Source organism: Panthera tigris, chromosome C2 (assembly GCF_018350195.1).
Source record: "Panthera tigris isolate Pti1 chromosome C2, P.tigris_Pti1_mat1.1, whole genome shotgun sequence".
Taxonomy (NCBI): domain Eukaryota; kingdom Metazoa; phylum Chordata; class Mammalia; order Carnivora; family Felidae; genus Panthera; species Panthera tigris.
In genome coordinates, this window is record NC_056668.1 from 138,706,263 (window position 1) to 138,730,412 (window position 24,150).

At 38.3% G+C, this 24,150-nt stretch overlaps 1 protein-coding gene across 2 annotated transcripts in view; it reads left to right on the top strand.

Moving 5' to 3' along the window:
• LOC102954357 (ubiquitin-conjugating enzyme E2 E2) overlaps positions 1 to 24,150 on the top strand; it is a 369,038-nt gene that overhangs the window by 267,819 nt on the left and 77,069 nt on the right. For both annotated transcript variants that reach the window (XM_042956336.1, XM_042956335.1), the window contains exon 4: positions 12,554 to 12,686. In XM_042956336.1, coding sequence (XP_042812270.1) covers positions 12,554 to 12,686 — 133 coding nt within the window. The remainder of the gene's footprint in view (positions 1 to 12,553; positions 12,687 to 24,150) is intronic.

Genomic DNA, 24,150 nt, shown 5'->3' on the forward strand with positions numbered 1-24,150 from the left:
ATTAACTCATCTACTGTTCACATCAACTCTATGAGGGAGCCACTCTTTCAAAAATGAGGCAACTGAGACAACAGGAGATTAAATAACTTGCTGTAATTCACATATTTAATGGCAGAACCAGGATTCAGACCCCTGGTTGTCTTGATCTGCAACTATACCAGTAGACTAGTGTTTTACTTAAGATGCTTGTGTATTATTTTTCAACATTTATTGTATATCTGTGTGTGCAGTTTACTTTTGCCATTGGCCTTCTATTTGACCTATTGAAAGAGAACCCTGTTGGTGGATCTTGGAGCCACAGAGCGATGTCAGGAATACAAAGAAAAATGCAGGTTGTAGGATACCACAGCCAGCCTTTTCTGGAAGAAATTAGATAGCTGTATGAAGAAATCGTTGTTTACCATTTTCCTGTCCAAGAACCAAAGATGTTCCCAGCCAGTGGAAAGTGTATTGAGTATATTGGAGGTATTTAATCCACTTGGGAAAGAAATTGCCTTGATAATAACTTTGTATACAAATAAATAAATCTTTATAAAATAGCTCACTGTCCCTAAGATCTGCCACATCTCAACTTCCTTTTTTTTAATGTTTTTTTTTTTTTTAGAGAGAGAAAGAGAGGGAGAGCACGAGGAGGGAGACAGAGAATCCCAAGCAGGCTCCGTGCTGTCAGCACAGAGCATGATGCCTGGCTTGAACTCATGAACCATGAGCTCTCATGACCTGACTCAAAATCAAGAGTTGGACGCTTAACTGGCTGAGCCATCCAGATGCCCCTGCCCCATCTCAACTTTGAAATGGAATTTTTACTTCAATACTGTATTATAAATGTTAGAAAACAGGGGCTCCACAGGGCTCCTGGGTGGCTCAGTTGGTTAAGCGTCCGACTTCGGCTCAAGTCATGATCTCACAGTTCAAGAGTTCAAGCCTGCTGGCTCAGTCGGTTAAGCGTCTCAGGTCATCATCTCACAGCTCATGAATTCAAGCCCTGCTTTGGGCTCTGTGCTGACAGCTCAGAGCCTGGAACCGGCTTCATATTCTATGTCTCCTTCTCTCTCTGCCCCTCCCCAACTCACACTATGTCTCTCTCTCTCTCTCTCTCTCTCTCTCTCAAAAATAAATAAACATTAAAAACAAAATAAAAAACATGTTAGAAAACAACAAAGCTACATTTGGAATGATACCAGGAAAGCTTATATTCTGTCGTCTGTGAGTGGTAACTTTTTTGAGAACTAAAAAAAAAAAAAAAAGTGAGAAGGATTTGACTTCCTCAAACTATGTAGGGGCATCAGAGGCTTGCACTTTTGTCAAAAGCTTATTTAACCTTCAGATAAGATCAGTAGGCACGTTAAAGTTCTATAGCCATCCTGTCTAACACATGTGTGGGGGAACGTTTTAAATAATAAAGAAACATGACCTGCTGCATTGGCTAGCTCACATGCCGAAATGGCTCTTACAGTACAGGTAAGAGAGGCTAGTTCTGGAAGTCTTGAGTACCTTGAGCACTTTCATCTCTCAATATAGAATGGAGAAAAGGCACAGAGTCAAGTTGGGAGGTGGGCAGTGAAAGCAGTGTTGCAAGAAGTCATCCGTTTGCTGAAGAAATGAAGAGAGTAGCATAAAATCAGTATTTCTAGTTTAAAAAGCTGAAAAAAAGAAGAATTTGGTAGCTAAAATAAAAATGGCTTTTTACCAAACCTGAATCTAGTCCTTGAAACATGCCCAGGATAAAAACGTGAAAGGAAACCCAGGTGTTAGTCCGGATCTCTGGTCTCTTCTCTTACACAGGGCAGTCCATCATAATGGTAACTATATAGTTTCTGCAGTTGAGTCTTCATATCTAAATTGATAGCAGTTGTGAAATGGTAAGAGCCTCTCCTTAGGATCAGAGCACTCTGGTTTTCTGCTGTGCGTGTGGTCTTGAGCAAAGCATTTCACTTTGCAGAACCTTAATTATATCACTTTTTTTTAAAGATTTTTTCTTAATGTTTATTTATTTTTGAGAGACAGACACAGAGCACGAGCAGGGAAGAGGGAGACACAGAATCCGAAGCCGGCTCCAGGCTCCGAGCTGTCAGTGCAGAGCCCGATGCCGGGCTCGATCCTACGAATTGTGAGATCGTGACCTGAGCTGAAGTCAGATGCTTAACTGACTGAGCCACCCAGGTGCCCCTTAATTATATCACTTTTAAAATGAAAGCTTTGGGGGTGCCTGAGTGGCTTAGTTGGTTGAGCATCCACCTTTGGCTCAGGTCACGATCTCACAGCTCATGAGTTCGAGCCCCGTGTCCTCCTCTGTGCTGATAGCTCAGAGCCTGGGGCATGCTTGAGATTCTGTGTCTCCCTGTCTCTGTCTACCCGTCCCCCACTTGTGCTCTGTCTCTCTCTCAAAAATAAATAAACATTTTTAAAAAATTTTTAAATGAAGGCTTTGCATAGAAGAGATTTTCAGTGAGAGCTTTTTCATTTTTCAGGTTCTCACCCTTGCAAATGCATGCTAAGAATTGCTACTGAAGTCTGTAATTTTTTCTATGGGGAAGAGGGTGTGTTGAAAAGGAAGAGAAAAAAATCTGCAGATAACTCAACTTATTTCTAGAGTCTTTCAACTAACTAAAGGATTATATAATTCAGTATTTTAAGTAATTCTTGTTGATTTTATGCCTGATGTCTAATTCAGTAGAATTCCAGTCCTGTTCTAATGCTTCTGCCTCTTCTGTGTTTTGAAAAAGCTGAACTAGATGGTCTCCCAAGTCTTTATAATTGTAACCTTATTTCTAACAACCCACATATACAAAATAAGATTTGGTTCTTTTTGGCTGTGACTTATCTTTGTCCTTACAAAGATAATGTGTCTTATCAAAATGCAGCTTAGGAGGAAAAGGAACAATATGCAGTTTTTCCCCATGGTCTTCCTTCCTGTTTCCCAATTTCTCTGTTTCTCCCTATTCATTATTTTGTACAGTTAGGTCTTAAAATTTTAAGTCTTTTGCAAAGTTGTATACTCCTTGCAATATATCACACATTGGGAACATTTAAATATACACAAACACACACATACACGTAACACGGAAAGAAGTCTAAGGTGTCATGACCTCAGAGTCTGCCTTCTTCAGTAACTTTCAGAAGGGTAGTTTTACGCACTAAGCATACTAACTTACTTAGCTACTACCTTCCCTGGGAAAAGGAAGTATTGTGATTATTAAGTAGTAGTTATTGTTTCATTTAAAAACCTCTTTTTCTCTAGTCTCTTCCCTTCTACTGAGTTGTTGACCCGTTAACAAAGGATACAAATAGATGACGGTAGTGACTTTAAGGTAAGATTTGATAAAAGATATCTACAGTCAAGTGAAGTCATTTTTTTCTTATTCTTCACATTTCAAATCTGGGAAGTGTGATTGAGGACAGAGATCCTTGCATTTATTAAGCACTCATTGACAGAAAGTATAAAATAATTCTTTTTCTTGGAATACTTCATGAATAAGGACCAGACCACTAAGAACTAGAAAGAAAATGTATGAAGGAGAAAATATCAACCATTCAAGCCTAGTGAACGAAATGGATCTTTTCTGTCACCACTATTATATTGTAACTTCCTAAGATGTTGTGGTGGGCTTTGGTGTTACAGGTATTCAAAACAAAATCTATAAACAAATACAGGAAACCTCAGGAGTTGATGAAATACCATTCTTCATCTGTGTTCTCAAGAGCTACAATCCTGGCCTGTTTTCTCAACACCCTTTTAGCCATAGGGGAGGTTTTTCACTATCAGAATGAGTTCTTTTTTTTTCCTGTGACCCAGATAATGCTGTTGCTAAATATTTCTTCTTTCCCCAGTATTAAAGGTCCCCAAAATAACTTTTTATAATGCTGTTTTTGCATAGAATGTTACCACTTCCAAAAGACTACTTAGCCTTTGAGGGGAAGGAAGATGTCACTGAGGAGAATGTAGCTAAGTTGAGGCCTATGGGACGAATAGAATGGTCAGACCTACAGAGCATCTTATCCGAACCCAGGAGGCCAAAAAAAAGCCCAGCTGTCTTGAAGGTTTTATAACTAAGTCCAATATGACCGGAGAATGGAGCTGGAGGAAAAGGGAGTGGCAAGAGATGAGGCCAGAAAAGTCAGCTGGAGCCGGGTATTTTTGAAAGAAAATTTGGGTTTGATCTTGAAAATATTAAGAAGCCAGAGAAAGCAGGCAAGCAGAAGATCCCATTTAAAGGATTTTCTGGAAATTGCCCTATCAGCAGCAGTTTGATGGATGGATTGGAGGAAAGCAAGATTGGAGGCAGGGAAACAGGATGCTGGTGCCATCATGTAAGTAAGAGCTAATGCAACCAGTAGACAGATTACATAGATTGTACAGGCTTTGGGTAATTTAGAGAAGAGAAGGAGGAAGCACAATCAGGTGACTCTTGGGTTCCTCCCCAGATTAGAGGTTCCATCAGTGTTTGATGACGAGATACCTAGAAGGAAGATGAAAAAACAAGGAAACTGAGAGTAGAACCTCTCAGGAAGCAGACACTGAAGAGATGTCTTTGGAGAGGACAAAAGAATTGGAGAAGTACACTAGAGCAGAGAGTGTCTCTTGGAGAGATACCTGGGGAAGGGAGCTTTTTAGGAATCAGGGAGTAGAAGCTACAGTTTTAGTAAAATGAAAACAAAAGGCACTGTTGGGTTTAGCAACAAATAGGTCAGCTCATGGCCTTGAGAACAGTGTGAAAACATTTCCCCCTTAAATCCCCCACTCCCACATGTATTTTCTCTTTTCATTCATTCATATCATTCATACAGTTTGGTATTTCCCCTCTTCAGCTGCCTTTCCTACCTTCCTTATCTGTAACTCGTCTGAGCCTTGCTTTCATGTTTTCTTTTAAGGGATAGGCCTATTCTTTCCTTCCAGTTTGACATTAAAGAAACGTGTGTTACTGTGTTTTAAACAAGCAGCTCAGTATTCCTACAGCTGTTTACTCTTAGAGGGACTTTGGACGTATGGGCAGCAGGTCATTTGCCGGTGAACAGTGTGCTCGCCACGGGAAGGGATGAATTCGTCTATGTGGAATCTGACATATAAGAGATTTCCAGAGCTCTTGAGAAATCCCTTGTGCTGTCTCCTCTTCCCCATTCAATCCCCATCAACTTCAGGTTTGTGTGGGCATATCAGAGATTCTCTACAAAGGCAAGTTCCTTGTCCCACGGAGCCAGAATTCCTACGTTGCCTGGGCTTCCTTACTCTTTCTCTATCTCAGAGTCAGTGTTAAATGAAAAGGCAGCAGACACAGCCAAAATTTCTTGGTCTTAGAGTCACAGCTGGGGCACAGCACATTGAAAACATTCAGATGTATTTAAAACAACTTATGATCTTAAATAAAGACAGCGCTTAGTCCTTTTCAGCATTTTTATTGTAGATGTGTTACATTTCACATGTACAGAAGGGCTCATCCTCTGTAGGCAGCAGCACAGAAAGCTGAACAGTTTACGATGTTGATCCTCTGACAGAAATTGTCCACGTGGCAACTTTGGTTATTCAACTAATTTGTACTTTGCTAACTGATACTTGCATTTTAATAGATTTGTCTAATTGCATTTTATTTTGAAATAGAATTCTGTTAGCTGTGTTTATCTTTTTTCTTTAAAAAAATAAAATCTGAAAATAAAGTTAAGGGTAGTAATCATTACAAATACTGCAAGAGGGAAAACATTGCAAATAACCTCATACCTAAAAATCATGATGTTAAATAAACATTCCGTTCGGTGAAAAATTGGATTTCCTGGAAGTGGCAGCTTGGATTTCTGATGGTTTCCAAAGTTCTGCCCTATTGGAATACGTATCCTAAGATTAGGTTGCAGGGTCGTGGTGGTGAGTCTTGGCAGCCTGTTTTCTAGTCCTGGGATGTTGAAACCCTTCTTATAAAATCAGGCAGTTAATCTTTTGAGTGTGTTGGTGAATTTCTGTGTCATGCACAGAGCATAATGACTAGAATAGCAGCTATCATTTGGAGGCTTATTATTTGGGCTTTTACAGGCCCCATTTTCCAAGCTCCGGGAGTACATCTCTGATAAAACTTCACAGTTGTCCCACAAAGTTAGTGCTGTATTGCCCCATTTTGCAGATGAGGAAACAGACAGATGGAAAGAGTATATAAGGAGAGTACGTATTTACCCAGGGTGTATACAGGTGGGAGTGGAATTCCGACAAGCAAGTCTGACTCAGGCCCATTCATGGTCTTCACCATCACTCTGTAGTGCATATGTCCTCTGACACCAGCTTTTATTTGATCAACTTAAGGAAGAAACGATCACTAAAAATATAAAACGGTCTGCAGCTTCTGCTTCTCACTTTTTTGATCCAAGTATGTAGAAGTCCTTTCTTCTGTTTTATGTAAATCCAAGTCATTCTGACATATTAAGAAAACAATTTGGCCAGTAGGGACTACTGGAGTTTCTAAGTCTGTACTGTCCAGTATATATATGACCACCAGCTACATGGGCTAGATTTCAATTCATTATAATCAAGTGAAATTGAAAATCCACTTCCTCATTCTCACTAGATCCATATCAAGTGCCTAATGGCCATGTGAGGCTAGTGATTACGATGGTGAATAAGAATAAGCACAAAAACATTTCATTATCACACAAAGTTTTATTAGCGCTGCTCTAGAACACTGTTGTCCAATAGAAATATAATATGAGCCACTTATATAATTTTAAATATTCTAGTAACCACATTAAAAAAATAAAAATAGGTAAAGTTAGTTTTAATATATTTTTAGCCCAGTGTATCTCAAATATTATCATGTCCACAAGTCATTAACAAAAAAGTAATGATGTATTTTACCTTCCTTTACATTGTCATTGAAATTTGGAATGTATTTTATAGTTTATAGCGTATCTGAATTTAAACTAGCTGCATTTCAAATGCTCAATAGCTACGTGGCTACCATATTGTACGACACACTTCTGGACTTTTATCCCAGGGTTTCTCAGCTGGGGCATATCAAAATGGGAGTGGGTTGGGGCACCTGGGTGGCTTAGTAGGTTAAGCATCCAGCTCTTGATTTTGGCTCAGGTCATGATCTCACGGCCATGGGCTTGAACCCCGTGTCAGGCTCCACAGTGGGCATGGAGCCTGTTTAAGATTCTCTCTCCCTCTGCCCCTGCCCCTGCCCCACGTGTGCACACCTGCATATGCTCTCTCTCAAAAAGCAAAAAATGGGCGCCTGGGTGGTTCAGTCAGTTAAGTGTCCAAATTTCGGCTCAGGTCATGATCTGAACCCCCCCTCCCCCCCCCCCGCCCCACCATCGTCAGGCTCTCTGCTGACAGCTCAGATCCTAGATCCTGCTTTGGATTCTGTGTCTCCTTCTCTCTCTCTCTCTTCCTGCCCCTCCCCTGCTCACACTCTGTCTGCCTTTGTCTCTCTCTCTCTCTCTCTCTCTCAAAAATAAACATTAAAAATTTTCAAAAAACAAACAAACAAACAAACGGGCGCCTTGGTGGCCCAATCAGTTAAGCGTCTGACTTCGGCTCAGGTCATAATCTCACGGTTCCTGAGTTTGAGCCCGGCATCAGGCTCTGGGCTCACAGCTCGGAGCCTGGAGCCTGCTTCGGATTCTGTGTCTCCCTCTCTCCACCCCTCCCCTGCTCACACTCGGTCTCTCTGTGTCTCTCAAAAATAAATAAAAGTTAAAAAAACAAAAACAAAAAAACAAGCACAAAATGGGAGTGGGACAGAGGGCTGTGTAATTCAGGAACCATTACTATAAGCTTTGGGCTTGGAGGGAGTGCGCAAATGCCACTTCTCAGATCACAGAGGAGGCCAGCCTGCTAAAACTTAATCTGTATGTATCAGAGAAGTGATAGAAGTCTTAGATGCATTTTGAAACACCACCCTGTGTTCAATATAGTTTATTACTACTAGTACTTTCTTTAAAAAGGCACATTTGGACGGTATAAACCAACTCAGAATGATGTTAGCTCTGTTATTTAATCCATTGTTGATAACTGCACAGACAGCTGACTGACTTCAAAGAACCAATAAAATTTGGTATTCTGACTAAGAACCAAATAAAATCTAAAATGTGCACTAATTAAATGTAAATTATTTATAGACAGCGGCTGCTTTTGTGAGACGTCTCCTGACTTCTGCTTCTGAGTCCCTTCCTTGGTGGCACTATTTGGTTCCTCCTCAGCCCAAATTATGTAATTAACTGTGATGACCATTCTTGGAAGATCATCTTAAAATTTCTCAAATGACTCAGAGAAATTGCGTCTTGGTATTGTGGAAACATGTCTACGCACATTGTTTCATAGCTGTGTTCTGTGTGTGTTTTTTCAACTAAATTTCTTCATCCTCCTTGAAGTAATGTTGTAACTACAAACCTATAATTTACTCTACTTTTAAGTTCTTCCTTCTGATAAACTTATCTATTCATATTGAGTCTAATTATAGCTCAAGGCGTAACCATGTGTATTATTCATCTGAATGAGTGAGCTTGTCTGGCAACAAGGAGCTGTTGTTGCCAAAGCTTTATTGTCATCTGGCCTCGGTACATTCTGTCTGTACCTCGCTGTCAGCTTCAGGAGAGGTAGGTAAAGAGGATGCGGCAGGGTTGCGTGCCCTGCTTCTCAACATATTTCAGCACTTTGCAATACACTGTGATCTGATTTTATTTTTTTACTTCATCCTTTTTAAATAAGAGAGATCGAAACTAGAGACAAAATTGAACTCTGCTTCAGGGAGTCTGGGTGGCTCACTCAGTCGGTTAAGTGTCCAACTTCGGCTCAGATCACGATTTCATGGTTCATGAGTTTGAGCCCCGCGTCAGGCTCTGGGCTGACAACTCACACACCAAATCACAGTCTGCTTCGGATTCTGTGTCTCCCTCTTTCTCTGCCCCTCCCCTGCTCAGACTCTATGTCTCTCTCTCTCTCAAAGATAAACATTAAAAAAATTGTTTGATTAAACTCTTCTTCATTCCCCATTTTCAGAACTATCCCATCACTCACCCTACACCTCTCTCCTGTTCCCTGCACATCCACTGTCATGAATTTAGGTCTGTCTTTTTTAGTTCATTTCTTTAAAGACTTGGACATATATGTGTGTCCACAAACAATATATAAAATACTGTTTTGTACTTCTAGTTTATATAATAGGATCACACTGCACATATGCTGCATGTTACTGTCTTCATGTATGATTTTGATAGACTTTTTTGGCACACTTGTTCTTAATACAAAAACTTGGCACATATCTAAGAACATATCTAACACGTAAGTAAATTATGAGACCTAGTAATGAAACAGGTAACTCATGAATCCACCATACATACTGAAAAGTAGACCATCATCAGAACCATTGCAGCTCCTAGATACTTCTCCTCTACCATCTGATTCTACCCAAGAAACTACTCTTTTGAGCTTTGTTCTCTTTCATTTTCTTGCCATACCACATGTGTATGTGTCCTCGACAATATATGTTCTTGTTTGGTTATTTTTAAACTTGATGAAAATGCTATATCATATTGTATATATTTCTTTAGACTTGCTTTTTTTATTCGATCTGATATTTTTAAGATTTTCTATGTTAATCAGTATATTTTCACTGTATGTAGTATTCCTTTGGATGAATTTATTCCTTTTCCTGTCAATGGACATCTGTGTTGTTTCCAGTTTTCTATTACAAATAGTGTTTCCATGAACATTCTTGTATATGTCTTCTGGTGCACATGTGTAAAAATTTCTCTGTGGTATGTACCTAGGAATGCAATTGAAATGTTGTAACACAGGAGTATATAGATTCAACCTAAAGTCCACGTTCTTATCCAAAGTGATTGAGCACTCTTCAGCAATGTATAGGAGTTCTTGTTTTTCCACATCCTCATCAACAGTTGATTTTGTCATGCTTTTATTTTTGCCTGTATATAGTGTAAAATAATATTGAACTGTAATTTGAAGTTTTCATTTCCATAATTTAATGAAATTGAATATTTTTCATATGATTATTGGCCATTCATGTTTCTTCTTTTTTGGAAATGCCTATTTATGTCTTTTCTAAGTTATTGCTAGTCTTTTTCTTTTTGATTCACAGGAATCCGTATACTGGACACTAGAATTTGATCAATTTTATATGATCCAAAAGTCTTTTCTTAGTTTGTGGCTTGCCATTCTCTTTAGGCAACCTCTTAAACTTCTGACTTTTGCATTGAAGTGCTTAATCCATCTACAACAAGGGTTTGTATATTTATTGAAGTAGAAATCCAGTTTTTCTATTTGTCATATACAAAAACTGTTTGCTTAGCCCCATCACTTCTGACATATATCAGATTCCTGTAAGTGTGCAGAAAAGTTTGATGATTTTCTCTGAGCTTCCAAACACATCTTAGAACCAAGTTGTCAAGTTTATTTTTTTCATAAGTTTATTTTTATTTATTTTGAGAGAGAGAGAGAGAGAGAGAGAGAGGGAACCCCAAGCAGGCTCCTCATTATCAGTTCAGAACCCAATGCAGGGCTCAATCCCACAAACCATGAGATCATTACCTCAGCCGAAATCAGGAGTTGGATGCTTAACCATCCGAGCCTCCCCATCAAGTTTCATTTTTTAAATAACTGTTACACTTTTGATTGGAATTGCGTTGGATCAATATGGGGAAAATTGACAGCTGTAGGATGCTGGATCTCCCTACTCATAAACTCTCCATTTATTTAATTCTCTTCAAAAAAATCTTACATATTTTTATGAAACTTATTCATAGGTTTTGTGTGTGTGTGTTTCTAATACTATTACAAGATATTTTAAAATATATTTTCTAATGTTGTTAGTGTGTTGAAATTCAGTTGGCTTTTCATATTGATCTTATATCTAGCCACTTTATAAACTCTTTTATTAAGTTTAATAAATTGTATATAGATTTTTTTGTGTACATAAATACTGCAGATGCTCACAGTTTTATTTTTTTCCATCTCAATCCATACCTTTTGTTTTTTCCTTCCTTGTGTCTTCCATACCTTGATGGATATGATCTCTAATACAGTATTGATTAGAAGTATATGTAGTGGGCGACCTTATCTTGTTCCTCAATTTTTAAAGGGTATACTTTTGGTATTTTGCCACTGAATATATTAGTTGCTGTGAGGTTTTTGGTAGATATTCTTTATCAGGTTAAAGAAGTTTCTGTCTATTCCACTTTTGCTAAAAAGCTTCTTTGTCATAAATGGCTATTATTAAAGCCTATTGAGTGCTTTTCCTGCACCCATTGAGATTATGCCTTTTTTTTCCAACTTTAATATCTTAGGTAAATTACATTAATGATTTTCTATTATTAAACTATCCTTGCATTTCCAGTGCATATCCCAACTTAATTAAGATGCATGCTTTTGTGCTACACTGCTCAACAATGAAGTTTTTGTAGATCTAAACTAATTTCAAAATAAGAAAGAGTAGTAACTAAATCTTTGTTGACAATAAAATCCTCCCCAAAGGGTTTCCTACTGGACATGAGGGTAATTTGTGGCTATTAGATGTAGGTATTAGCTTGATGTAGCAAAAAGAACACTGAAAAGCTGAATTATAATCTCATTTTGTCCTTTTGTTCACCTGAGAGATTGCAATTCATGTGACTCATGTGGGCATTAGTTTCCTCAGCGAGTTTCTCAGAGTCAGAGACAGATGTTTACCGCTACTCGCCATGTGGCTTCACTTGCTTTCCTATTAATGTATCATCATCGAACAAAATGTACTTACTAGGCCTTAAGACGGGGCAAAAATCTATTCCTCAAGGAACTTCTAGGGAGTGGCAGAAAAAGTAAACACTTTAAAAATACAGTTATGGGGGTGCCTGTCTGGCTCAGTTGGTAGGGCCTGCAACTCTGGATCTCGGGGTTGTGAGTTCAAGCCCCACGTTGGGCCTAGAACTTACTTTAAAACATTTATTAATTAAAAACATTGTTATAAAATGAAATACATCTTGTTTTCTACAGGCCACACTATTCATGATACATGAGGGCCAAGGGAGCAGATTCTTTGGCGGGAAAAGAGAAAAGAGGAAGATTCGCGTGGGATATGATACTTGAGCTGAATTTTATGGCTGATGAACATTTACTGATCTCTTTGAACCTCATTTGTATTCTCAGTTGTTAACAGACGGATTAGACTATTTTTTATTAGACTTTATTTTCTCTAGTGGCCCTTCTGTCTTCAGAAATTTGTCTCTTTCACTCTATGACCAAATCATCTTTTTTAAGACCTCACAAATAATTTCATGCTTTATTAAACATTTGTGCTTCTACCTCTGGTCTTTGGTCCTAGGAATCTTTTGTTCAATAGGTACAGGATTGTGGATGGCAAAACAGAATCTTCCTGATTCTGTTTTATTAAGTAATACCAACATCTTTTCTTTATAGAATATTGATGATACTGACAAGTGAACCATCATATAGAATTATCCTACTTGTTGTGTTTTATTGCAATTGCTCAATTTATTGTTACCAAAATAGAATTTTTTTTTAATTTCAGGGTTTACGTAATCTCTAAGCACATTTCATTTGTATGTCTTATTTCAGTGCTGGACCCAAAGGAGACAACATTTATGAATGGAGGTCAACTATATTGGGACCCCCAGGATCTGTCTATGAAGGAGGGGTGTTCTTTCTTGACATTACCTTTTCACCAGACTATCCGTTTAAACCCCCTAAGGTCAGTATGAAGTATTCATCCATTTTTAGCAATATGTACTGTTGTATATGTATACACATATACATATTCTTAAATATACATATCTAGGAATGCATGTCTATTCTGTTAACACAGACAGATTTCCAGGGCTAATTGTATTTAAAAGGAAACAATGTGAAAAATTATAGGCTATATCCCTACCCCGGCCCCTCACTCATATTTCATTGATTTTTCTCATCCTTTCTCAGCGTCTCCTTTCTGTGGTTTATGTTGTAATGTAACATAAAACAGCATGTAATGGGTGGAACTAGGTGAGTGAGATTGGGCCTGTGCCAGCCCTGGAACCCAGAAAACCAGACACAGCCTGAAGCTGGAGCCAGAACCGAGCCCAGGAGCCAGACTAAATGCAGAGGGAGTCCCACTACTCAAGTCTTAGGGTACTTAGGGTACTCCAGCTGTGGAGTTTTGAGTTTTGAAAGTTCAGCTGCTCACATGAACTACACACGCGCTAGAATGGAAAGTGTGACCCACAAAGGCTGAAAAATGATGCCAAGAGAATTTAGTAAAGAAGTATTTGTAATAGTTGGTTAATGTAAATGACTAATTAATGAACATAGGAAATTTACACTTATTTAAGACAAAACTATACACTTTAAGAATTCTTCACATTCCTTTCTACTGTCTGTAAGTCAGTCATTTGATGATTTGATGGGTTTTAATTCATTCTCCACTTTGAAAAGGAAAAGACCCTAAAAATACTGACTCTGTGCATTGGCCACCAGAAAAGAATTCTTATTTGACCTGACTTAACCCCTCATTGCAGAGGGAAATAAAACTTACTTGAGATGTATGTTGGAGTGCACAGTTTTAAAAAGTGAAAATAAAACTGCCTTTACCATGAATTTCTGTAATTCCTCTCCCTCCCTCTTACCTTTACTCCCTTTTTTCCCTCTCTTCCTTCCTTCGTTTCCACTGATGCTTGGATATCAAAGCAAAAGTAACAAGTATAATTTTACTAAAGAAGAAACCAAGGCACAGAGAAACTAAGTAACTGTCCTAGTATTACACAGCATGCAAATAGTGCTGTCCGTATTTGAACCCAGGAAATTGGAGTCCAAAGCCCATGTTCTTTTCTACATCACACAATACATTTTATCCAAGCTGACAGAGCTGGTGGCACCGGTGACCCCCCATTCCTGCATTAGGTTGGTTTTCAGTGACGAAGCAGTAGTGTGTCTAATATTTACTTTCTCCTTTTACTGGAAGGGAACCTTATGTGTTTCATTCTACTGGGACCGAGCCCATAAATCACCTGGAGTAGTTCCCGCACTGCCAGTGATGCGAGGACCTTTCTCGGACAGCCTGTTCAGTAGAGGAAGGACAGAGCAGGGAAGAGGAGGAAAAGTTCAGATCAGGGAGTTGTGCAGCCTGTGAGTCTGGTGCAGGCTGTTCTCTACATCCGAAATACGCATCTCAGAAAACCTGTGGGCTTATCCACGTTCGGCATGACAGAAATGTGTAGATTTAAGCTGGAAGGGAGAACTGATAAGTTAGATAAAATAATTGTTTCCAGAAAGGCTTGGATGGACTGCAAGAATGGCCTGAAACTAACAGGATGGAATTTAACATGACTAAATGTGTAGTATTTCAGTGAGAATTAGAAGGAAATCATGATACAAGACAGGAAAGAGAGACCTACTTCATGTTCATGTAAATACAACTTGTGGGCTTTTAGCTGACTGAAATTCTTTGGGAACTTAAGGTTCCTGAAGCCTTACGGTGACATTTTCAGGACTACGATCCCCAGAACTCTGCACCAGTTGCACTGTATCTGGAGGGCTTCATTCACTTCTAAGCTCTTCATTTTAAGAAGAATAAACAAGATTAAGCTGGGGAAAGAGTCATCCACATTCCTGAGCTGCTTCGTTGGGTAAAACACTACAGTGGACATCAGCCGTGCCAACTCCTTTCTTTTCTAAAACACCCCACAAAGCGTTAGATGTTCCCTTTCACAGATGAGGAAACTTAGGTGAGGCTTAGAGAGGTTTCCGGTAGACAACCAAGAATTTACTGAAATCTGACTTTACAGACCATGTACTTTCCGCTGTTAACCTGGAGATGTTAACCTAGGAGGAATGTGGTATCTGTCCTCAAATGTTTCAGGAACTGTGGTGTGGGTTAGGGTTTAGACCTTACTCTGGATGGCTGGATGGGACAAAAATAGACACAGGAGGGTGTCACAGGGAAGTAGAAGTTAATTCTTATGGGGAATATCTGATCCACAGCTGTACAGTCTGCTTTTGAATAGCTCGACTTCGGAGACAGTGGGCTTCCCTTTCCTGGGAGTAACTATTTGCTAATATTTCTGTTTTTAAAAAAGCTGAATTATTACCTATCAGAATATTACCAGAAAAAAATTAAGCTCCACCACTGAATGAATTTGATTAAACAATCTCTTAGGACAAAGGAAAAATCAAACTTTGGTAACTCAAATCACAATTCAAATGCACACTTAAATGTGCACCCGTGGGAAGTTTTTCAGAGCAAATTATCATCCCCTAATTTATCAGTTTTAGAAACCAGATTTTGTAGACAGATATGCTCTTCGGCGGGGGGAGGGGGTTGTGGGTGTCTTGAAAGCTGTTAACTAAAACAAACACTTTTATTAATAGTTTTGCGGTACCATGTCCATGTCTTCCTAGTCTCCTATTATTCTAAGTAGTCTGCATTTGGCATTTTCTTGGTGCTTTTCCTCTGTTGCCATCACCCTTTGTTCTTTTTACATCAGTCTTAGCCACATAGTTTGATTAATGAGCCATTTCCCAATACTCTGAAGAATGAACCCAGATAGTAGTAGGTGTCAGAGAGAAGTGTTAGTGAGGCCAGATGTTCACAAATAAATCTGACTGGCTGCCTAATGGTTATCAGATATCCATACCATAAAATTAGAATATAGCGTAATGGGATCTATGAGATGACTTTTCCCCAAAATCTTACACTTGGAATCCTAAGTGAGGACTTTAAATGCCCTCATGCTCAAAATAAATACTTTGACATAATAAGCCATTTAGCCATGTTTTTCAGTTGAAAAATATCAATAAATAAACCTCTACCACTTAAAATGTGGGAAAAAATAAATACTACACTGCTCAAATACATCATGTAAATGTCAGTGGAGTGATTTGGATGCCTCTTCAAGCCATAGGAACTTTTGGGAGTAGGACTTCTTTAGTTTGAAAATCCCACACTCCACTAGCTGATTTTTCAAAATCAGACAAGCCATTCCAATCATTTCTTCCAAAATCCATCTAAATTTTACTAAGGCAAGCAAAACAATTTTTAATTGAGTATTTAATGTCCATTAAATTTAGTATGCTGGTTTTAAATAGGTCAAGTACTAGTTACATTTGGAAATGCTGCATCCGAGTACGATTCTCACTGCATTAATTTTGTATAATCAATATGTTTATGCTGTCTTACTAAAGCTACAGCATTCTTGTTTGTACAGCCTTGTTAATTGTATCTGTGGTATCTGATGCCAAGTCTTCAGGTGAATATTTAGCCATCAATGATAATATTATTTCTATGGGAAAATATCCATTTAATGAAACTATCTAAGAATAATATGGCCAAAAGAAAAGCATATCCAAAAGCTTTTTAATTTCTGGTATATCCCAAAGCTTTTTAATACTGTATTTTTTTCAGTATAGACATATATTTCAGTGTTATAATTCAGATATCTATTTATTTGTAAACTAGAAATTGCTTTTTATCTTATTGGGGATTACATTTTCCTATTCATATTATAATTACTCCTGTGCTCAAAACCTATACTTTTTTATAAGTCCAGTGTGTAAATATTTTAATGTTCTTTACTCTACAAAGTCTACATATTTGTTATAGAATAAAAAGTAATTGAAAATAAGCAAAAGGAAAAAATGTTAATACCTATAATCCTAACCCAAAAATTAATTATTCACGCCATTTTGCATATCTCCTTTGAGACTTTTGTTCTCTGCATATAAATGTTGTATGCATACTCACAAACATATAAATAAATATTGGGCCCTATTGCTCCTGCTTTTAGAATTACTTTTTGCCTAATATTCTGTTTTCACCAAACACTTAATATTGCTCAATAAATATGTGGTTGCAATAGAATTATTGAGGCTACAGGGTATTCCATTGTATATATATGCCAAATTTAATTTCCTGTTATTGGACATTTAAGCTGTTGCCAGTATTTCTGTTATAATCATTGATGTGATGAATATCCTTACAATTACATATTTCCTATACTTGTATAATTATTTCCTGAGGCTAAATTGATTGACATGGAACTTCTGAGTAGATAGGTTTATATCTGTAAAATTTGTTAAGGGCTGACAAATTGCCCTCCAGAAAAATTGTATCAGTTTACATCATGGCCATCAACATAGTGAAGAGTACAGTACCTCCCTTCAGTCTGCTCAGCTCTGAGGATTCTTAGTCTTTTTAAATCTTTGCCAGACCAATAGAGGAAAAGTTGGGAGATGTGGAGGTTTTCACATATACTCTTGTCCAGCTTTTTCTCTTTTTGTGAATAATATGAAAATCTTTCCCTGAAAGTTATACACCAAATAAAATTAACAAGCATACTTGAGAAATTCAGAAGCAAAATAATAGGATATGTTTTATTTCTATATTGTTTTATTTCTGTATTCTCTTTTTCTACTGAAAACACTTTGCAAATATTGTGACACCCTGTGTGCAGCATATTGTGTCTCAGAGATTCTGATGACAATACGTGCCAACTTAGTCATCTTAGGTAACAGGTCAGATCTTTGTTTTTACAGCAGAAATGCGTAGAGGTAGCCCTTTCAGATTTGATTTTTTTTCTGTCTCCCTGTGGATCTGCATATTCTTATAAAAAGTAAGTGGGCATTTTAAAACAGATTTAAGAGTAGGTAGGTAGGTAGAATGAAGTATGTTTGTCAGTTTAGTGTCTCAGGCAGCCTGTGCACAAGTCAAACATGCTGTCAGTGTTCATATCTTTTACTGGAAAACACTGTTTTCTTTGGTAATGGCAAGACGGTATCTGCCGGTAGGTATTTTCCAAAAAGGAATGATAAAATCTGTGCCTAAAATGTTTTAAAAACTGAGTGCATGCATAAAAGTATTTGTGTGAGTAAAAGAAAGCTCTTTAATATTAATAATACCTAAAAGCTTTTTAATGTAATTTGTTTTTCATAACAAATTTTATCAATATATTTAAAAATAATCTTAGCAGTCGTTTCAGAGCATATTTTATGTTTTATGGGTTTTTTTTAAATCTAACTATAACATTGCTTACTAATGAAACATCATCAAATAAGAAGTCTTAACTGCTTTCAGGCAATGAAATTGATAATTTAGGTCCATCATATTTTCAAAATCTGTATTTTATTACCCTCATTAGAGTTTAACCTTAAATTGACGGCACAAGGCTAGTCGTGAATAAAGTAGCTAATTAGTTATAGGAAGGAGCAATGATATTAAGCATTTGAAAGCCAGAGTGAGATCTATACCTAAAACAAGTTCAACGAGGAGTTTTGCTTTTTATTTGAATTAGGTTATTATTATTTACTTGTTTTTATTGTTGTTTCTGTTTTTGCTGTTGCTCGAACAAGTTGATGGTGTGTCAGGTTTTGAGAAGGAGCCATGGTTTACATACGTAAATGCAGTTTCCCACTCATTTGCTCTGGCCTTGGGGATAGAATACACACGTTGTGGAGTAACATGAATTAACTTGTTTAACCTGAGTTCATACATTTATACAAAGCCTGGCTGTGAATTAAGTGCTTTCATACATATTGAATTGCCTTTTTGGCATCTCCAGTTTAACATCAACAGTCATCTCAAACCTAACAGGTCCAAAAGCAAACCATTGATTGCACGGCCCCATCCCACTCCTGCCAAACCGGCTCCTCCCGTCTTCCCCATCTCAATTAAAGAGAATTCCATTTTTCTAGTGGCTAAAGGTAAAAACTTTGCAGTCCTTTTTAACTACTCTCAAACACCCTAGCCAGGCCCAGTCTCACTGGCTTAGATAAATATTCAAAATAAATCCAGACTCTAACCATTTCTCATCACCTCTCCCTAGTAACAAACACTCTGGCCCAAACTAGCATCAGTTGCTCCCCTTCCCCAGATTATTGTGGAAGTCTCCTGCCTTGTATCCCTGCTTCTGTTATCCCTTCTGCTGTGTGCACCCCTATACCAAATGGTCCTTTTGTAATACGTCAGATATATCAGTTCTTTGCCTAAAGCTTTTCAGTGATTCCCAGCTCACTGAGTAAAAGCACACAAAACCTTGTAAAATCGCAATATACTTTTCAAAACCGCTGTCGCTCAGGGCACCTGGGTGGCCCTGTAGGTTAAGTGTCCGACTTTGGCTCAGGTCATGATCTCGTGGTTCATGAGTTCAAGCCCCACATCGGGCTCTCTGGTGTCAACACGGAGCCTGCTTTAGATCCTCAGTCTCCCACTCTCTTTGCCCCTCCCTCACTCGCTCGCTCTCGCTTTCAAAAATGAATACACCTATTTCAAAAATCACAATCACTCTTGACTCAGGTACTGTAAGTATACTGCTTTCACAGAACCTTGACATTTGCTCTTCCTTCTGCCTGCGTTGTTTTCCTCTGCCTAAAATTCGTGTGGCTCACTCCATTTTTCCCTTCAGGTGTCTGCTCAAATGTTACCTTTTCAGAGAAGCTCTTGCTTGACATCTGCTCCCCATGAGCTTTCCCACCGCAACCACCATACTTGATTTTTCTCCATAGCACTTCTCCCTCCTGGCATGATACATTTCTTTGTCCGTGAGTTTATGTTTACCTTTCTTCATTTAGCATGTAAGTTTCTTGAGCACAAGGACTTTGTTTCGCTGTCACTCCTATATTCCGGCAGCTATAACAATGCCTGGAGATTCGATAGGCATTCGGTAAAAAATTGTTGAATTAATTTAATCCAAAGAACTTTGCCCTAAAGGCTGTATTCATTACTACCATCACCCCTGCTTATAGACTAGAAAACTGAGGCTCACTGAGGTTAAGTGGCCCAGAGGTCACATGGAAAGTAAGCAGCTAAACTGGACTCCAAACCCAGTTCTAAACTGATCCTTTCATTCCCCAACAGTAGAGAAGATTTGAATTGCTCAGGTTCCTGGGAGAAGGAACACTTATATTTTACACTCTGGTATAAGTTAATTATATCAGATCATTCTCTAAAGCAGTTTTGGGGGGAAAGCAGATGAAATTGATGATACAAGGAGAAAAGAATGTTAGGAAGAGATTTCAAGTGCCTTTCAGTTTGGGCAAGGATCTTTTTTTCCAAAAGGCACCTGGGGCTTTTCTCCAGTGTCTTCCTACTTCAAAGACACTGAGGTATTAACTCCATGTTGAACCACAAATAACTTGACTTCTGGATTTTGTTAACCCTAAGCTAAGAGAAGTTACTTCCCATTTCACAGGTCCTTTTCACAGTTAATTACTGTCGAAGTAGCCTTGTATCCTCAGTGTCATGACTGGGCTACAGCATTAGTTGTATCTCATAAGTTTTCTTTTTTAGTCCATTCTCCTTTATAATAAGCCATTTAAAAATGCCATGGTATATGTTAATGTGGTGTGAAATTTCATATGATGAGTAAAAATTGATCCAAACAGTGGTCATTATCTTCCTACTTTTAAAACAGTATGCATTGTATCCATTTGTGTGTCCTACCACCAATTTAAGAATTACTAAGAAGGATTGGATTTTGTTTGTTTGTTTATTTTCACCAACTTTATTTGTTCTAAACAAAATTAAATTTGCCGATAAGCTGAAAGGGAATCAGCCATTTGGCTGACAGGAAGGTCAATTTCATCCTATTTTGTGAGGATTCCCCCCCTTTCTAGTTTTATAGACGTGATGTAGTCCCAGATTTTGGAGAAATACCTTTAATTTATCACTGTCTTTCTTGAAATGCTTATTGCCCAAGACATCTTAATCTGTTTGGGTTGGATCCACTCAGCCACCTACACCTTTGCCCAAGCTCAGATGTTGGTGTGTATTCAGCCTCTCTCATATCTACTCACACACCCCTTTGAGAGTCTTGCCGTAGAGGTAGGCGTCTCAAACAAGTATTTTACTATGTTCCTTCATAGTCTGAAGTTCCATTCTCTCTGACCTCACTCCACATGGGAGTGGGTGTTCGTTGATATTACCGTCACCATAACTGGAAGGAATGGGCAGACCTAAATTCCTTCACAAGGGGTGTTCTTCTGTAAGGAGGTTCAATGAACAAAGGAAACTGGATGTTTGGAAAATGAGGAACCTTCTTGCTGTCACAGCCATGGGAAGATGGCAACTCACCAGAGAGAGGTGGTTTTTCCAAAGAAAGGTTCCCAAATTCAGACAAGTGACACTCTCCCCTCGAGAGGGTTTTCTGAAGAGAAAAGGGTGGGGTGGCTTCAAGATGAAATCTTCGGGATCCCAACATCAAAGGGCAGGGATCCACTAGTCCCAGAAAACAAGGTTAACACTGGGGACTCTGAGAGAAACACTGTGAGTCTCAGAAAGTTCAGAGATAACAAGGCAGTGTTGAAGGAATAGTCTGGTGAAGAAGGAAATTTCTTCACAACTAAGCCCGAAGAAAGTTCAAATTTGCAATTTTCTTAACCTTGTAGAAAAGACTCCCTGATGAGAACAGATCAAGACCTAGAACAGACAGCATGTGTTGATGAAGTGTCTGTAAATTTTAAAACAAATTATTTTCTGTCATCCACTTGAGAAATGAGGTGGGGAAAATGGTATTCTGCACGTAAGAAAAAATTGTGATTGTTCTTTACCTTATTTAAAGGTATTACTTGTTTGGATGGCTATATATGTAATGCTGTTTTGTTCATGTTTGGATAGAATGGGGAGGTCTGAGTTCATTTTTAAGACTACCAGCCAAATATCAGCTCTTTTTTAGCAAATGATCAAGTTTCCTTGATTTTTCCCCTTAGACTTGAATCTGGATCTCTTATTAAGATAGCAGCCTCTTAGAGATTTGCTTAAGCAGGTCCAAGGAAAATTAGGGAGAAAGGAATGTTCTCAGTTCCTAGCCGACCAAGATCACAGTATGTAATCGTGGCTTGTCACTGAGTTAGGGGAAAGATGTGATCATTTGGCCCTCACAAGTATTTTGCAGTCTTCCCCTATAGAAAATAAGGAGAAACAGAGTCTCGCAAAAATTAAAGATTATGAATAGAATAGACCTAATATAGCTACACTACTTCATACAGGTGTAACTATTCTAAGCGATCAGATACATTTTTCTTATGGTATTAGTATGTTAGCAGAAACCTGCCAAAAATTCTTATAAATTCTTATTAGTTTCTATTTAAAATGTCTGTGCTAAGGCTAATAAAGCAAAGATTTATTGAGCCCTTACTGCTTTCTGGGCCTTGATACATAAAGATCAATAAGACACAGCCCCGGGGACCATGTAGACAAGGAGAACAACAAGCAGGGGTTAATACAGTAGTCCAGGCTAGGAAACAAGGAAGGCGGAGCTTTGGGGATAAAGACAAGGGGAATAGTATGTGAATTCTTTTTTTTTTTTTTTTTTTTTTTTTACTTTCTTCAGTAAATTCGCGTGTACCATGCACCGTCCAGATACTGAACATACAGAAATGACTCTTTCTTGAAGAGCTTACATTCAAGAAACGATAGAGCAAGATTTCTCTACTTCAGCATGGTTGATACTTTGGACAAGATAACTCATTCTCGCGGAGGGATATCATTTGCATTGTAGGATCCATAGCAGCATGTCTGGCCTCTTCTCACTAAATGCCAATAGCAGTCTTTCTCCCCCCACTCTGAGCCCCCCAATTTGTGACAGACGGAAGTGTCTCCAGATGTTGTCAGATGTCCTCTGGAGGCCCTAGGGAGATCACCTGTGGTTGAGAAGCAGTATTCTCTTTTATTTTCTTATTCGAGTGTAATTGATACGCTATGTTACATAAGTTTCAGGTGTACAGCGTAGTGATTCAACTTCATTATGCTGTGCTCACAAGTGTAACTACCATCTGCCAACCATATACCACTATTACAGTATCATTGACTACATATCTTTTATATGCTGTATCTTTTATTCCTGTGACTTACTCATTTCATACCTGGAAGACTGTACTTTTTTTAATGTTTATTTATATTTATTTATTTTTGAGAGAGAGAGACAGAGAGAGAGAACATTCAAGCAGGAGACAGGCAGAGAGAGAGAGAGAGAGGGAGAGAGAGAATTCCAAGCAGGCTCCGCACAGTCGGTGCAGAACCCAACGCAGGGCTCAGTCCCACAAAGCCTGAGATCATGACCTGAGCCAAATCAGCACTTAGATGCCTAACCTACTGAGTCACCCAGACACCCCTAGAAGACTGTATTTTAACCTCCCCTTCATCCATTTTGCCAATCCCCTATACCCCTTCTCTCTACCAACCATCAATTTGTTTTCTTTATCTATAGATCTGATTCTGGTTTTTGTTTAGAGAAGCACTGTTTTAGCAGTAACATTGGTATCCGCTTTTAACTGATTAGAGACATCTGTGAGGACTCTCCAGTTTCTAACGAGTAACCAGGTAGGGACATGTTTCCTAGGAGGAACATATAGGACATTTGGCTGGGAAATGTTCATTAGGCAGCTTTACAGATCTGGAATTCAAGTGAGGGATATGAGCTAGAGATACAGGTTTGAGGATTGAAACCCTAGAATAAATGACCTCACCCACAGAAATATGCAATTTTGAACCAAAACTGAGTTTTTGAAATTAAAAATTTCCAGAATGGGTGTCCCAAAGGAAAGACTGATAATCGAAAAGAGCAACAAAACTCACATTTTCTTTATTTCCATATGTTCTCAGTATTTGAGGATTGGAGGTTATTTTCCATGTAAGAGTATACAGTAATGCCTCACAAAATATCATATTCTTATTTTTAAAAGACTCATCTGTTAATAAATCATAACAGCATGAATAATTATACCAGTCAAACAAATTAATCTTCCTACAAGTGCCTAAATAAGGACTAAAATAAATCAAAATAATTACTCCTGCAAGGGAATGGACTAAATGACCTTCTGCAAGCTCTCCTTGAGCCTTTTTTCAGCTTCAAATTCTACTGACATCTTGGTGGTTATGGAGCGTTGTGTACTAAATATCATACCGTATTTCTTAATGGCTAGTATTTTATGCTAACATTATGTAATTTTACATTCACTATCGTACTTGATCCTCTCACTTTGATAGGTAGGTTTCATTATTGCAGGAAACTGAAACTTTTTTTTTAACGTTTATTTATTTTTGAGACAGAGAGAGACAGAGCATGAACGGGGAAGGGTCAGAGAGAGGGAGACACAGAATCCGAAACAGGCTCCAGGCTCTGAGCTGTCAGCACAGAGCCCGACGCGGGGCTCGAACTCAAGAACCGTGAGATTGTGACCTGAGCAGAAGC